Source organism: Leptonotus elevatus, chromosome 14, assembly GCF_054856555.1.
Source record: "Leptonotus elevatus isolate MCC_2025b chromosome 14, RoL_Lele_1.0, whole genome shotgun sequence".
In the NCBI taxonomy this organism is placed as follows: Eukaryota; Metazoa; Chordata; class Actinopteri; order Syngnathiformes; family Syngnathidae; genus Leptonotus; species Leptonotus elevatus.
The window spans coordinates 18,557,368-18,574,496 of record NC_141252.1 but is presented as its reverse complement, the minus strand read 5'-3'; the positions used below and the strand labels follow the sequence as shown (position 1 = coordinate 18,574,496).

At 37.5% G+C, this 17,129-nt stretch overlaps 2 protein-coding genes across 3 annotated transcripts in view; one reads left to right on the top strand and one right to left on the bottom strand.

Moving 5' to 3' along the window:
* Positions 1 to 2,424: 2,424 nt before the first annotated feature.
* eif4eb (eukaryotic translation initiation factor 4eb) lies at positions 2,425 to 12,580 on the bottom strand. Of its 2 annotated transcripts, none has more exons than XM_086094138.1 (7): positions 12,447 to 12,580; positions 11,476 to 11,588; positions 8,340 to 8,435; positions 8,190 to 8,253; positions 6,229 to 6,342; positions 3,697 to 3,836; positions 2,425 to 3,581 (listed from the first exon to the last, which is right to left on the bottom strand). In XM_086094138.1, exons 1-7 carry the CDS (start codon positions 12,462 to 12,464, stop codon positions 3,467 to 3,469), a joined length of 660 nt encoding a protein of 219 aa, XP_085950264.1. In that variant the 5' UTR covers positions 12,465 to 12,580; the 3' UTR covers positions 2,425 to 3,466. The 2 variants fall into 2 exon arrangements, with proteins under 2 accessions (XP_085950264.1, XP_085950265.1); XM_086094139.1 differs by lacking the exon at positions 12,447 to 12,580 and adding an exon at positions 12,149 to 12,297.
* Positions 12,540 to 17,129, top strand: part of metap1 (methionyl aminopeptidase 1) — a 41,667-nt gene continuing 37,077 nt past the window's right edge. Inside the window, exons 1-2 of the mRNA XM_086094137.1 lie at positions 12,540 to 12,711; positions 14,848 to 14,899. Of these exons, the coding sequence (XP_085950263.1) occupies positions 12,595 to 12,711; positions 14,848 to 14,899 (169 nt within the window). The 5' untranslated portion in view covers positions 12,540 to 12,594. The remainder of the gene's footprint in view (positions 12,712 to 14,847; positions 14,900 to 17,129) is intronic.

The window sequence follows — 17,129 nt, the reverse complement described above, 5'->3', positions numbered from 1 at the left end:
CGTACTTTATTGCTCTTAACAGAGGAAAACATTCAACCATCGAGCGCTATAACACCGTTTACGCTCTCTCTCTCTCTTTCTCTCATCCCGTCTCTTTTTTCCATCCAAGGGGGATTCTTCTTCTCTGGTACACTTAGCCAACCGTCCTCCGTCCTTTCAAAACCAAAGTTCAACACTGCCCTCTAAGGTAGTGTGGTGAATTACATCTTATAATAAACTAGATGTGCATAAGTGCCATTAATCAATTACAATGTCACACAAAATAAAATATAAAATTTTCCAGAAATCCACGTTACGGAACAGTCTTTTGACGTTTTTTTTTTTTTTTTTACACACTGCTAAACCAAGCTTGACAGTAGCAGGTTAGATCTGCAGCATAAATTTCCATGGCTACTCACATAAACCACGTTGATGGAATGGAACACTGACTTAAAATGAGCCAGGTTTATTGAAATGAGCCAGGCTTTTACGCAGCATAAATTACCATGGTTACTGAGTGAGGATTTATATAACCCACCTTGATGGACCGGAACTCTGACTTAAAATAAACCAGGTTCATAGAAATAGGACAGCTTGATGGAATACCCCCCTGAAGTTATCTTGAAAGACAACAAAGCCCAAAACATGACAACAAAAACCTAACCAAAACCAAAGCCACCAGACTCAGACCATGACATTCATAAAATTTTCATTTACTGTATTTTGCTTTTGACAGATTCAAATTAGTTCTCTTCTGTGACCACTTAGGGTTTTTCTTTCATTAAGAGCGGGGTGCCAACGACTTTGTCCACGTGTGCAATTGTGAACAATCACATGCTCAGTTACAAAAAGGTGTGCAACCACGTCTCAGTTGTGTTTACATCCCCTAATATATTTCATTATTTTTTTCAAATGTGTTGTACAGCTACAGGTCACACCGATGGAGAAATTATATACATGGGACATCCACTTGATCATTTTGGTGTGTGCGTCAGAACGGTGTCAGTTAAAAATAATTGATTACAAATTAGTACAACTACAGAACCTTGAAAACAGGCAATATGTAACATTAGGTGGTATGTTCTGTGTGGTTTCAGAATTCATATTGGTGTTTATTTGATTGCTCATCATACTGCGAGGATTTGCCTAAAAGGAATTCTATGTGGAGATCAAGTGACCTTTAAAGGTTGCAATCAGAATCACGCCACTTGAACAAGGACCTCATCAGACTTCCGACAGCTATTTAGCACTGCAACACATGAAGGAAGATCCAGCAGTATTGGTGTGCCTGCTGGCTGGAACAGTGCCACATCCTGTGATGACATTTGTCTTATTCGGCTGACATTTTTAAAGCAGCTGACGTAGAAATTAACCAAGATGTGAAGCTATGTTCTCAAAAGTAACCTTTTCTTTCCAAGTTGTATTTACACTGACATTTTAAAGGATTGCAGGATGATGGTCAGGGGTGGGCGTGGTGGCGGCGCTTGAGCTAATAGTTCATGCTAATCTGGTTTGGAGTCTTTTATGTGAACCTTGGCAGCATATTTAGTTGGCAGCATATTTAGTTGCCAGCAAGACAGACAAAGAATCAGGAACTCTTCATCAGAGGTGGCAAATCGAGGTCCAGAAAGTAAAAACCCTGCCACGTTTGGCTTTAGCCCAGCTGTTAGCTAGCTAGTTCCCATGGTACTCGTTTACATGCTAGGAAGCGAGCTCACAAGGGGCTAAAGCCAAACTGTGACAGGGTATTTGGACCTGGATTTGCCACCTCTGCTCTTCATTTGTAATAATAATAATATTAGGGGTGTCAAAATTGGTGCGTTAATTTAAAGGTCCTTTAACGCCACAATTGTTTTTTAATGCGCGATTAATGAAAGCCTGTACTGAGAGAATTCCAGTCACAACGCAGTAGACATATCCACATCAAAATTTAGCAGTAATACATTTAATAATGCATATATTTGTGGAGACTGGGGTCAAGTTGTATTTTACAATGTTATAAATGTGCAGAATTTCACAAGTTCCTTCATGTTAAAGATTGGATAACTTTTAATATGAAAAGAAAAATGCACTGAGCTGTCACCAATGTCTTACAATCACCAATGCCATCTCGTGGCAGAAAAAAATTACTTCAACACAAATCAATATCACACTCACTTTTTACCATACACTACATCTTTCTTAATTTTAACTAAATTTGATCAATTTCTATTAGTTTAAAATGTTTCCACTTTTGTCAACAAGAGTATGAAAATTTAGAAAAAAAATAATTGTACATGTTATTGTACATTTAGAACAGATATAAAATTTAATTAAAACGATTAATCGTGAGTTAACTATTGAAGTCATGCGATTATTTACGATTAAACATTTTAATTGCCTGACACTCCTAAATAATATATGAACATTTCAAGTTCAATGTGTGAATTTGCAAAGAAAACACTATTTAATTGCAAAATTCCTGTTTTAATTATATTAACACTCAAAAGAACATCAGTCATGAAATATATAGACTAAGAAGATTGATTACATGCAACAGTCAGAAGCATAAAACTGTCCTATCCAATTGAACAATATGCAGGCTAGAATAAATTAAAGGGTTTATTTCTTACCTAATTACAGCAAAACACTCGTGCTGTAGAAAATGGCAAAACAATATACATTGTTGCATTTCAAGATTGACTGCAATTAAAAAGAAGAAGAAAGAAATTCATATATTTTTTACTTAGAGAATTCATGAAGCACTCTAAATTGCAACCTCTAGTAATACCACTCATTGGATACGTTTACATGGCCAGCAATAACACATTTAGTGTTTATATTAGTCGCTATATTTGCTACACTATTCCCAAAAAAATCCCAAAAAAAAGTTAATTCCATATTTCATCATTGAATTAAAAACTCCAAGGCTGTGTCTGAATGTCCATCCTCATTCTGTTTGGCGATTCAGACTGCCAGCTGACTACTTGCTCCTCGTCAGATATCATGTGTATCAGATTATATGTATGTGGTCGTCATTTTGCACCATTTTATTTTCTTGCTGGTGGATTGTGGTCTAAAACTATTAACCTGTTCAGTGACCATAAAGGGCTCGCTAATTTTCCAAGTGCATTGTTTATGAGTGCACTACATTTTTTCTCTCTGGACATTAGGACACCTCGACAAAATAATGTGACCCCGTCCCCTATATAATGCACGATATAGGACATTTGGACACAGCCCATGTCAATCTTTCACAGATCAAAGCTGGCAAAAGTGTGATAACGAGGTTACTTTTATAATATTGTTGTCCATGTGAACTAAGTGTTTGTTTAGTGTTTTGGAAGACACACATTCAAATATTTATGTGGTCTAAGTCTTGGGCAGGCTATGGACACATTTGACATTGTAGTCTCGGATTGCATTCCGCAGTCTTTGCAGCAAAGTAAACATATGCACCAACAACAAATATGACAAAAAGTTGAAAAGGGGCCACAATAGGTGCTTCTCAAACAACAAATTTGTTCTTGGTGGTGGAGCCACTTTTGGTTGCAGTGTCAAAGTGACATTGGTAACCAATAGTCATCTTCAAGGGAAGTCCCAAGCGCTCCTTGTAAACTCTCCTGTAGGCAGGATTAAAAAAATTAAATAAAAGATTAAGAGGATGACAGCTGGCATTTACAATAACTTGTAAAGACAAATGGCGACACTTAAGATGATGCAAAGAAAATCCCTCACCCTATTTGTGTTATAGCTTCACGGTTTTCAATGTCTGATGTCCAGACAGCAATTTTATCTCCTTTCGTGCGGATGTTGACCACAGCTCCACAAACTTCGTCACTGTAGTCATCAAAGGCCTCTCCCACTAAGCATAAGAGCTGGAAAAGTAAGGTGGAGGAATAATTATGTAATGGGGTGGACACACCATAAGAAACACAACCTGGAAGTCTTATATATACCTCTTCATTTTAAAACAAAGACGACAAAGAAGAATCGTAGTGAACCCCAAAAAATTGATTCTCATAAGAATTGAGATTCTCAATTAGTACGATTCAGAATCAATTTTAAATGTCCCAAAATCGATTTTATGTAAATTATTTTATACTGTCTTGCCCCTTGTTTGTGTGTGCCTTTACTGGGAGCGCTGTTCATGTTGTACCTGATTTGGTCAATTAGGGGCAGTGTGGTTCCGCGCGTTCTGATACACTGTTAAGTTGTAGCCACATTAGAGAAGTAGAAGGAAAAAGTCATGATCAAGTTATGCCAATAAAAGTTGTTTTTTTGCAGCGTAGAAAGAGCATATGCCGGTGAGTAATGATAACATGCTTCTCTGTATACATTACTGAAGCATTTTGTATGACTAGTCGTTCTTTTGAGTGATAAAAGTGCCACGGGTAGCGCGCTTATTAGCATTAGCGAGTAAGACTGGAGTCGAACATTACGATTCTTTGCACATCTATAAATTGAAGCAGAAATCATTGTCAATCAAATCATTTTGAATCAAAAATCGTTCAGAATCTAAACGCAGACCCAAAAATCGGAATCGAATCATGAGACAGTCAAAGATTCCCACCCCTAGTAGCCATTGCTACTTTCACTTTGAGCAACAAGGATCTAAAAGTTGCAAGAATCCACCAGGATTTTTCCTTTTGTCTATAATGCGATGCAGGATTCTAGCTAAGGTAAGTCATTTTAACACGCAACTGTAAAAAGACAAACCTTAACGTATATACGTAGTTAACAGCCGTCGTTTTGTTGTCCTTGTCTGCGTGCGTGGAGAGCGTGCTGCGCTCATATTAACCTCTGAATGCAACTGCTTACTTTCCTTTTATTTAACTGCGTGCACAGGGCTCCCTTTTGGGGGGCACTGTGAGTAATTGTTTAAGTTAAAGTCCCACCGATTGTCAACCCCGAAGTGGGGCGAAATTTTTTCTCCGCATTTGACCCCTCCCCTGAGGGACCGGTGAGCAGCAGCAGGGGCCGCGCTCGGGAATCATTTGGTGATCTAACCCCCAAATTTCAACCCTTAAAGTACCACTAAGGAACTTTTCCACCGTAATAAAATATTTCCATCTCTGATCTGATCAATCGTGGACTTAAAACTAGTTGAACTGGTACCTTTGCCATGACCTGAGGTGGTCGGTATCATTTTTACTGGCACTAAGCAACTTTGAGGAGGATGGTAGGAACACTGCCACATAAAAAACTACAAATGTGCCAACAGCTTTATGGCATACGTCATTTCCCCCTTTCCCCAGTCGTTACAAAGACAGAAATGAATTTGAATGTCGATGCACGATTACTGCTTTCATGGCAGAAGCTGCAAAACAACTGAAACGTTTTGTCTCAGGAGACAAAAGAAAAAAGAAGAAGGGAAGCTACCCAGATAAAAGGACAGTCAAGGATCAACATTGGTCCGGCTTTCACTCGCTGGCGTGAGCTAAAAAAAATTACGCAATGCGCTTGTCCTCATGGGAAATGTGGTCTTCCTTTAGGCATTACCGCTTTTGTCCATATGGCGCCGCCGTAATCAACGTAAACTGAAAGTTCCTTAGTGTTGCTTTAATGCTGAGTGTCAAGCAATTGCGGCAATGGTTCGCATTTTTATAGTCTTTGGTATGACCTGACCAGGGATGGAACCCACAACCTCCCAGTTTCAGGGCAAACACTCTACCACTCGTTCACTGAGCCTGTTCATTGAATTGAACGGCACATTTGAACAACGTTCTGAGTTTCTGAACAAAACGAGAGAAGCAGCGTGTATTTCTGGTGAGAAGTCTCAAACAAAAATAAATAAATAGGTAATGCAGGGCCATAACTTTATCTAATGCAGGTAAGCCTGCATTAGATAAAGTTATGGGCACGAATGAAAATACACAGTAGAGTGAAACCAAATAACCAAAGAAGCGAGGGACCACTATTTTGGGTCTCTAGGCGCCTGTTTAGTGTGAGTTTTTTTTTGTTTTATTAAATTGTCATTACTCCAAAAATAAAAATGCATAAAAATCAGTGATGATATGAATTATTCTACCAATGGCCCTCATATAGTCATCTTAAATATTCTAATTTGATACTTTTTTGTTTATCCCTTAGAACAAAAGCAAAAAAACAAAAAAACGAATAGTTAAAAAACGTTTTATTTTATCTCTTTTTTACAAACTTATCTTTAGTCAGATCGGAAGTTAATTAAAAGATAAAATACCAATGTTCGTACTTAGTAATGGTCAAGCGCCCTCTGTGACATCAAAGCAGTCGACAATGAAAACTTACAGTTTCTAACCAGAAGCGATCCAGGTCTGATCTTCTCTGCTGCTTGTTGAGTGCAATCAGCCAGCGTCCTCCACGCTTGTTCCTCTCATCCTCCCACATGGGCTCAATACCGTCCTGCAGCAACAGTTCACATTGTTTAAGCTCATAGTTTAACGTTGCACTCAAATGTCAAGAGACAAACCAAAAACATTTATTGGTGGCATGGCATGTGGCATGTCATTTTGAAACAGTTATGGATGGATGGATAAATACAAATACGCTACAAAGATTTGTAGGCCATTTTTAAGTTACAATCTCTTTATTTGCACTAGCCATGTTTACACGGAGACTTTTTTTCCCACTCCGATTGAAGATCTGTGGTCACCTGGTGTGACATGATGTCCCATTTACATGTTCCGCTCTGTTAGTCTGATCAGCCAAGTGGCAGCCGTAAATTTGGCGGATCACGTGATTTATTTAGATTTGTTCATTTGTCATTTAGCACTATAATAGTTGTGTAGTTTTAACACTTTTATTGAAGCAACATTTTGACAAAAACAAGTTTAAAAAGTTCTCTTCTCGCAGATGAGCTCTTGTCAAGACGCCGTCATTTTAATGGGCGGAAGCGTCCACGTCACGATGCATTCATGTCAAAATAGTATGCGCATACCGGTCGCAACCTCGTCATTCCAATTAGAATGTTTAAATGACGCTCGTTCAGAAAGGCTAAAGAAATAAACCACCCATGTTAATCTGATTGTAATTGCATTTTGATTCTGGCTTTTCATGCCGATTGAGGTGTTTATATGAAGCATTTTCATTTCGTTTGGCCGTTCGGATTCATTCTAATCGGATTGCACGGCCAAAAATAAGGTATTCATTACTAGAGTTTGCAAAAACCTAAAACAAAATTGAATAGTCTTAGCGGTCTACACATTTGGCTGGAGAGATTATCTAGTTAATTATTTTCACATTTGAAAGTCCCACGTATACTACGCACCTATGTATAATACGCCTAGGGATGGTTGGAACCTTTCATATTTGAACCTGTTCTGTTCCCATCCTCGGTACCTGCAAATCGATACTGGTACTCCCGAGTCCAATAATGACATCCATTTCTTTGAATTGACTCTCGTTTTAGCATACTTGCCAACTGTCCCGATTCACATGGGAGACTCGCAAATTTCAACCCTACACCCAGAGCTGCCAACCTATTGAAATTAATTTCCAGAACTTCAATTTGTAGCATTAGACAATAAATATTAGGGCTGGTTATTGATAAAAAAAAATCGTCAATTGATTCGATTTTGATTTGCAAGAGTTAAGTTTGATTTTATTTAGATTTTTACTGATTCAATTCACTTCAATTTAATTCGATATTGATTAATTATGAAACATCAGTTCTTTCTAAATATCAAAGTCATGATAAAAAAACTCTACAAACATTAAATTATAAATAATAAAATATATACATAAGATGTGTTATAATCACTTAAGTGTTACACAAAATATTTTCATAATTATACATATAAATTAAAAGTATTCTGAATTGTAATAAAGTGCAATAAGGTCTTTCATAAATGTAAGAAAAGACATTTACATTCATGTGAACAGTAAATTTCAAGAAAACAGTAAAATATAAAAACAATTCCATTAAAATTCTATTTTCTTGTTAATTTATGGAAAAAAAGAGGCCCTAATAAATATCATGTTGGAATGAAAGTACGCCATTTTCTACAACATCTAGGTTCCAGTAAACGTCCATAAATTGTAAAAAAAATAAAAATAAAATAAATTAAAAAAAAAAAGATTTGGGATCATTTGTTGTGGAAAAAATGCATCTTATTCACGTGGTTTTACGGTATTCAATATTTATGGTTCAAGTTTTCTGTGATGTAACTTAAATGTAAAAGTATGAACAAACATACATCATATGACATTATTCAAGGCATGTATACTGTATATGAATAGATCAAACAAACCTTAAAAAGGGAGTAATCACAGCCTGACATGAGATTGCTTGACAACTGGATGTGATTGTACAGACTGTAAAGACATGGCACAGTAATAAAACAAGCTTTGAATGAGAATTTCAGTAGCTCGTCTCTTTTACTCTCTTTATTGCAACTTACGCCCAAAAATCTTCAACTGTGTCAAATTTAGAGATAAGTCGCAGGTTGGCCTGCCATGTTTTGTTCTTGTCATTCTTGAAGAACCATAGAGACCATCTGTTGGGGTGAGAATAAAAAAAAAAGAGAAGACATTTGCATAAATGGAAGAAGATCCCAAAAATGTCAAAGAAAGGCACAGCCCTAAGCTTGATAGAAAATGAGGGATGTCACCTGGGTGCTGCCAGTCAGAACTGCTAGTTCATCATTTAATCCGCTTTGTAGTCCAATTTATCTTGGCATTGGGGGTACATTCACGTCCAATTGAAATTAGGGATGGGCATTGGATTATGACTCTTGATCGACTTTGCCATACATAGCCAGCTCGGTACTTTTTGTTAAGATATGTTTAAAGGGTTAACAAAGTCTCTCAAGGCCTTATTTACTAAGATCCCATCTATTTGATGTGTGTGGTCACTTAAACACAGTAAATTATTTAGAGTAAATTTGACTCTATTTAGAGTGGGACCAAATAGACTCCGTTTTAGAGTAGGCTAAGATTACACTAGGAAGAGAGTAAAATAAAAATAAATTAAAAATAAATGATTAAGTCACTCAAGGGTTGAGGAACAAACTCACAACCTTCAGCTTGGGAGCCACACTACCACCTGAGCTAGCCCCTCCTGCTGTTTGCTTATCTCTAAGAGCCCAAAGACATAGTTTTTGGTCTCTCGGAGTTTGGAAGAGTCTATGGAATCAGCTGCAACTGACACAAGCGATATACTAACAGAAATTAGGAGTATGCGTGGCTCGGAGTAGACCGGCTCCCAAGCTGCGGGTCGTGAGTTTGTTCCTCCACCCTTGAGTCACTTTTATTTTTTTCCAATTCTTTATTTTACTCTCTTCCAAGAGTAAATATTACTTTAAAACTGAGTCTATTTGATCCCACTCTAAATAGAGTCAAATTTACTCGACATAATTTACTGTGCAGATTGTGCACAATATTGGTGTGCATGTCACACGTACTACCGTACTGTACAATAAATACTTGGTGTAAAAGTGGTAGACACCAGGGCTATATTTTTGGGGGGAATTTTTTTTTCATTTTAGTTCATTATTTTATTTCTACTTTTGCTTGTTTATTTATTTTTTACATTTGATAATTTTATTTTCTTTATTCAGTTTGTTAGTTTTTAGAGCAAGATTGTTAGTTTTTATTAGTTTTTCTTTTGTTCGAAAATGCTCAGTTTTAGTTGAGTTTGTATTAGTTTTTTTTTAAGGTATGAAGTATTTGTCAAGTGCAAAATAAAAAAAATATCACTAAGTATTGTGAAATAATGTTAACTACTTCTGTAGCGCTGTAGATATGCAGCAATACCGAATTAGTAACATTAAAAATGAACACTGAAAGATCATGTATGATATTAATTGACAAAGACAAAAACAAAGGAAATGTTTTACTATAGAGTTAGTTTCAGTTAGTTTTAGTTTTTATTCTATTTTGTTAACAAAAATGTGTGTTTGTTTTCAAATTTAGTTGTAATTATTTTTTTTAGTTTTCATTAACCTTAGTGTAGACTGGACACCGCCCTTGAGTTGAAAGAGGGTATTGTATTATTGTCAATTCATTTCTGTAATAACCGCATGAGTAGCCCATAGGCCTGCTCTAAAAATTACTCTCCAGTAATGGAACATAGATTGATGAAAATAAAGTATTGCATATGATATGTATATATTTAGTAATGTCTTCACATACATTAATATAAATTATTATAATAACCTATGAAGGTATTTTGAGTAGGGGCTGTTTGATACAGGCTGCCCAAATCATGATTCACGCCTTCATCACTTCCCATCTTGACTATTGCAACAATATCCTTAATGGTACAACCACCAATCTCCTCCATAAACTTCAGATCATCCACAAGTCCGCCGCCCGTCTTCTTAGCCACACCCGTTCCGATGACATCACCCCTGTTCTTCCCTAACGTATTCAATTCAAACTCCTCCTTCTCACCCATAAAGCCTTCACAATCAGGCCCCATTCTACTTCACAGACCTGCTCCACACCTACCAACCTGCAAGCAGTCTCCGCTCTTATCGTACCACGAACCTAACATAAAACCTGGGGGGCAACGCATACAAGATTTCACTAACCTCCCATCATTGAAATCACTCCTCCACTCTGCTTTCATCACCTTTGCCGGTGACTACATTTACATGCAGGCAATAACCCTTTCATAATGTTATCATTTAATATTGGCAATATTTTAGTTTTGAAAGGCCATGTAAACATGCGCAAAAAGCAGAATATGCTCTTATTCGGTATTTTAAAAACCCAAATAAGACCCCTGGGCCCTTTCATAACCTGAATTCTTGTTCATATAAACGGCATTCAGAATACTTTGTTTGAACGTTGTATTGGTTGCATTGTGCGCATGCTCTAGTCTTCTTTTCTTGTTCACTTATTTGTATTTGCAAGGAAGGTTGGTCTTTGTAGTAAAGAAACGACTTGTATGTGCAGCGCCATCCCATTCGCTAAAAACAAGTCCTGCTTGAATACTATGATATCTCCCCGGTGTTTTCCCATTATTTTTTGTCTCTACGGCAACAATGCCACAGTTTGTACCTATACAAAACGTATATGCGTGTAATAAGTCTGTGCTTCTGGCGCGCAAACCACCGGAAATTTCTCAAGCAGAGGTGATATGACATTGCAGCAAAGAACAACACTTTTCAAGCGAGGAGGAAACAGACTTTATTCAGCATGGTGAACGTAGAAAGCTAAAAGCGGAAATGACATCTATTTGCGTAATGATGGTGTCTGTGCGTCACGCTGGCAAACGGAGTATTCCAATCAAGCACAATGACCATGTATACGGGAGTAACTCTGTCCGCCACGCATGTAAACGGGTTATCCCGAATGTTTCAGACACTGGAATTCTGACTTTAACCCGAATATTGACTGCATGTAAACTTAGCCATTCTCTCACTATCCTACTTACTTATTTCTGTCTCCAACTTCATGTTTTTCTTATTCGTGAATGTGAGTTTTATTCACTATTGTGTAGTGTTTCATGTTTTGTAATTGTTCTCTTTTTTTAAATACGTTGATTGTCACCGATAAATGTTCAATTTCAACTGTGACAAAGAGCCTTGCCTGTTTTGTAGAGGGTGTTTGATGTAGTTTTCTGGGCTCACAATTTCCTGACCAGACTCTCTTGTCTCTTCAGCCCCAGCCTCTTCCGGCAGGGATGGACTTGGGTTGGATTCCTAGAAAAATAAGGAGGGAACTTTACTTAATAGTTTATCAGGTACATTGTGATAAACTGAGTGCTTCATGATTGTTGTGTTGATGTTTAATATTGTAATTTGTGATGAACATGCGTGCTGACTTTTGCTATGAATAATTCATGCTAATGGGGGTAGACTGAAAACTATTTTCTAAGTTGGATATTTTCAATGTAAATTGGATTTTCTTAAACTTATGTGATCAAACTAAACACTGTATTATATGTAACAATGCATCTTATTGGGTTAAATTAGATAAATATATTCAAATTGATACATTTAGTGTTAGTAATTACGATCATTGGTATTAAATATGGCGTAATTACAATATAATACCGTGTTGCCTGAGTTATTAGCGTAACAAACAATTCAAGTCCATCAGTATTTCATTCGTTAAGACAACGCGAGTCACTGAAATAGAATTCGTCGGAGAGGTCGTTAAAGTGACGCTGTAAGTAGTTCTACAACTGAGCAACAATTGGGTTCAATGTCAATATTCGACAGGCAGGATTAAAAAGTGTGTGCTAAAATTGTAAAATTACCGTTTGCCAATTGTGTATATTCTGACATAAACAGCAAAGTTACGGCACGCTGACTGACTGGTTTTATGCAAAGTGGACAGCGAGTCCTCAACGTCAGCGTAAAAGTTGCGAGGTCTCCATACTGCTTTGACGTTAAGCACAGTTAAAGCTCACGAACTTGAAGCCAAACACAATATGGCGAATAGATTAGCAGTCGGTATACATTTCATGACAACTGCTTCGACGAAAAAAAACGGCACGGTTTACGTTAAAATGGCACCACTGGAGGTGTTTTGAAGTTTTTCGAGAAAGTGCTCACCGGTTCGGCAGTCGCCATCTTACAAATCTATGTTAGGAAAGTTTCCGTTGATTGGAGCAGACAGAGCAGCGTGACCTTCCGCTGCCGACATGCGCGGTGCGCCGCATGGGCGCCGGGACTCCACCCCTCCCCTCCAGCAGACGAAGGCATGGCGAGCACGGAGGAGAGAAGGGAGTGCGAGACCGAATGCTGCAGCAAAGACGCCAAACTTCAGTGTCCCACATGTATCAAGCTTGGCATTCAAGGCTCGTATTTCTGTTCCCAGGTAAAGCTTCGCTCTGGTCTCGCCAAGATGAAAAAGCCGCTGTTTTAGCTCAGCAACGGGCCCTGTATTATCACGAGGCTGCTATGTAGCTGTCATGCTACACAGAATGCTATGAGTATGTGCTTGCTATAAAACCTCGTAACATTTATGTCAGAAGTGAGAGGACGACCTCGGCTCGTGATGTAAAGATAGTTTAAGTAATGTACTACGTCCGTTGTGAGTGTAAGCTGTGAGCTATTTCTGTAAAATTTGGTAGAAGACTGCCTAACTACCTAGCTAACTCCTGACCGGTTGGCTGAAGTGGGTGATATCTGATTTCATTATCATGTTTTTTTTTAAGGAGAGTTATGGACATATGTGTTGGTTTGGTTGGTTTTAATTAGCTTTTACTTCTAGTGAAGGTAAGAAGCGCAAATAGCTGTTTACTCTGTGCTACATGCCAGCAGCCATCCTGGCACTTTGTAATATTGTGGGCAACACTGTCACCATCACATCATGCAATGGAAATTCACATTTTGAAATGTATTCCTGGCACACACAAAAAAAACTGTGGCTGAGACTCCACTGCCACTCGTGAAATGTTATGGCAGAACCGTTTTAATGAATTATCCTTTAACATAATAGTCATATTCTTATTGGAACTCTTAACTTAAACTATGTTTGTTGCCAAGAAAAGAAAGTGGGACAATTGAATTTACAGAATACATGCATGTCATGGTGCATGGTCAGGAAGGATTAGGGATGTTTGATATCACTTTGTTTCCAACCTGTTTCCAACCGATACATACTCAACTCTTGAGTAGTCACCGATATTAATACCAAATACCGATACCACATGTACATAAATTTTCCCGCACAAAAATGACACATGATTTTAATTAAAGAGATACCTATATATCCCAATATAGCACCCCCCCCCCCTTAAAACTGCATGGAATTAATGGAAATTTTCTATTCCTATAATTTCTGAATTTTAATTCTTAATCATTAAACGTCCGCAGGAGGGCTGCAAGTAGGATACGTTAACAGTAAAAATTCTGTTCTAACTAGGGCTACACGATTAGGAATTGGTACCTTTCACGTTTCAACCGGTTCTGTTCCAAAATCTCGGTACCTGAGAATCGACACCGGTACTCAACGGTACCAATTTTCAGTACTGTTGTACTCTTTCTTTTTTTAATAAAATTATTTATTAATGTATTTATTTGGTGGGAATAAATGTTCATCGTTGTTTATTTAACAGTGAACTCCTTTTAAAAAATCAATTTAACAATTACTTTTCAATATATAAAACTTGACAAATAACGATTTTTTTTAAATGACCCAGAGAGGAATAATAAAAATAATGATTTAACATTTTAGAATTACTGAAATATAATTAATACAAAATAATAAATATTAAAAAAAAAACGTGTGAAGCCAAGTTCGGTTAACTGAGGAAGGAATGAAATTAAACAGTAAATATATAAATTATTAATTGATGGTATCTTCATTTCTTGTGCAGTTGTTTTTCAAGAACTGCCGCGCGATGAGTTCGAAGTTCAGATATAAAAAAAAAAAAAGACAGTTGGAAGAGAACATGGTGTTTCCCACACCATGTTAATAATACTTGGGCGGGCCACCACCCAAGATGTTTTCAAGAATATTTAATAAAAATATATAAAAAAACAAAACGTGTCGTGACCAGATATACCGCATGTAACATTAGTCACTCACTTGTGGATCATGAGGTTGGAGACGACGCAAGTAACAGGACTGAGTCTGTTATTGCACAGTTAGCCTGCAAAGGTACACTAGCTAGCGGCGGAGACCAAAGATATATTAGCAATAGAGTAAACTTTGCGTTAGGCTTCTCATAGAGCAAGCCGTGTGTTTGGCTCCATTAAGTTAATTTGAACTCATTGAATTCGTTAGGGATTTTAATGTGGATTGGTTTGTTACAAAAATCAGACATGAAGCTATGATATAAGCCACGTGTCATTTTCATAATCTTATTCTATAATTAGGACTTTAACACCATTGCAGGACTTGGTCAACATGGCAGCCACTCAGAGGGAAGGATGAATGTTTTCAAGGTTTAAAGGGTGTTGAACGCTTTAACTTCTGAGAATCTTTATTTTCTCTTTTAATTTCCAGGAATGTTTCAAAGGGAGCTGGGCATCTCACAAGTTGCTGCACAAAAAAGCAAGTAAGTATCCAGGGCTCTAGACTGTAACAAATTAGGGTGCCAAGGTGTCCTAGTTTTTAAGTGGTACAGCTAAAAACAAAGGGGAAAAAAATAATTTGCACTGATGTGATCAGCTTTTTCCGGGGTGGAGGAGTCCCAGTATTAAACAGGCCTCATCGCTGAATTAAAAAAAACAAAGTAAAGTAAACGGAAGTATCGATAAGCTCAACCCTTAAATGTTGAACCTATGAAATTGCAGTGTTGAATGCAATGCAGTTGAAAATTTGGGTGTACCTACCTTTTTGTGCTGGTGCACCAAAAAAACAAAAACAAACTTTGGGAACACCAGTGCAGTCAGTGCAAAAAGCTAGTCTAGATCCCAGTATCAGGTGTCAATATTAGGGGTGGGAATCTTTGAATGTCTCATGATTCAAATCAATTCAGATTTTTGGGTCTGCGATTCGATTCAGAATCGATTTTCGATTAAGAAAGATTTTTGATTCGAAATGACTTGATTGACAATGATTTTTGCTTCTATAGATGTATATAGGGATCTGTAGATGTGCAAGGAATTGTAATGATCTACTCCAGTCTGACTCGCTAATGCTAATTAGCGCACTACTCGCGGCACTTTTATTACTCAAAAGAACGGCTCCGCACTGCAAAAAAACAACTTTTATTGGAATTGAAACTTGATCGTGACTTTTTCCTTCTACTCTAATGTAGCTACAACCACAGTGTATTAGACCGCATGGAACCACACTGCCCCTAAGTGGCCAAATTGGGTACAACATGAACAGTGCTTCAAATAAAGGCACAAAGGCAAGACAGTGTAAAATAATTTAAATAAAATCGATTTTGGGACATTTAAAATCGATTCTGAATCGTACTAAATAAGAATCGCGATTCTTATGAGAATATGTATTTTTTGGGGCACACCCCTAGTCAATATCATTAGTTTGTTTTAAGAACCTACTCACCGTGATTTGCACGATATTTAGTATAAAACAAGTACACTTGCAAGTGTAATAGTTTGTTCAACTTGCCACAATTTTAGTTCAGAATAAGGGTGGGCGGTATTCAAATTTTGACAGTTTTACCGTCGCCTCATTACACGTGTATGGTAATACCGTCACTAATTTTAGACTTATTTTGTAGCACCGCCAGTTTGTCTAGTTAATGGTCACTAATCGTGCCAACACAGATAACAAATTCAGTTGGCTTCGTAACTTAATATGAAGAATTGCAGTGTTGCAGAAATAATTAGGCCAAGCAGTGAGCTAGCAACAACACTTACATGAAATTTCCTAACGAATACTGTTGGCTGTAACTACGCCAAGAAAACAAGAACACCCTACCCGGTGCATAGCTTACAAAAAAGTCTCACATTGCCTTCATGCTCACGGAAACCATAGAACCCTTGAACCACATACAGTGCTGCTCAAAAGTTTGTGAACCCTGCAGGCATGGTCAGATTTTTTTGTATAAATATTAAATAACCTTATTAAATGTTTAGTCATACCCAAATCTACAATGCTGACATTGAAAATAATGGACTTGAACAAAAAAATAATATTGTCACTCATTCTTGAACAAAAGTTGTCTAGCATAAACTGCCCGCTTCAGGTCCTGCCACAGTATTTTAAAATAATTTAGGTCAGGATTTTAACAGGACGCATCCAGAACACGAATCTTGTTGTTCTAAAGCCATTCCTTGGTTGTAATGCTGGGAATGCTTTGGATTATTGTCATTTTGCATGATCAGGTCAACCAGGCTGTAACTTCACAAAGGACGGCTTCAGGTTATGTTCCAGGATTTCACAATATTTCTCTGAATTTATGATTCCCTGGATAATGTGGAGTTGTCCAGGTCCTGAGGGTGAAAAGCCAGCCCGGAACTTAACATTCTCACTACCCTGCTTCACTGTAGGGAGAAGGTTCTTTTGCTGGTATGCAGTGTTGACTCTTCACCAAACATGACTGTTTTAGTTGTGACCAAACAGTTCAATTTTGGACTCATCTTTCCACATAAGGGACTTCCAAAAAGCTTCAGTGTTGTCCACGTACTCTCTGGCAAAGTTGAGATGGGCAGCTTTGATATTTTTTGTGAGCGGAGGCTTCTACCTAGCAAGCCTTCCATGAAAGCCTTGTCGATTGACTTTTCTTCTGATTGTTGAACCATGCACATTATAATTTTTCTTGTGGTTCTTTCTGATATTTTAGAAGGCCGTCCACTTCTAGGCAGGATTGT

Coding starts and splice junctions, on each gene's coding strand:
- eif4eb (XM_086094138.1), bottom strand. Junction 6,343..8,189: donor GTGATTACTCCCTTTTTAAG/GTTTGTTTGATC, acceptor CTGTTGCTGCAG/GACGGTATTGAGCCCATGTG. Junction 3,837..6,228: donor ATCGCTTCTGGTTAGAAACT/GTAAGTTTTCAT, acceptor TTACTTTTCCAG/CTCTTATGCTTAGTGGGAGA.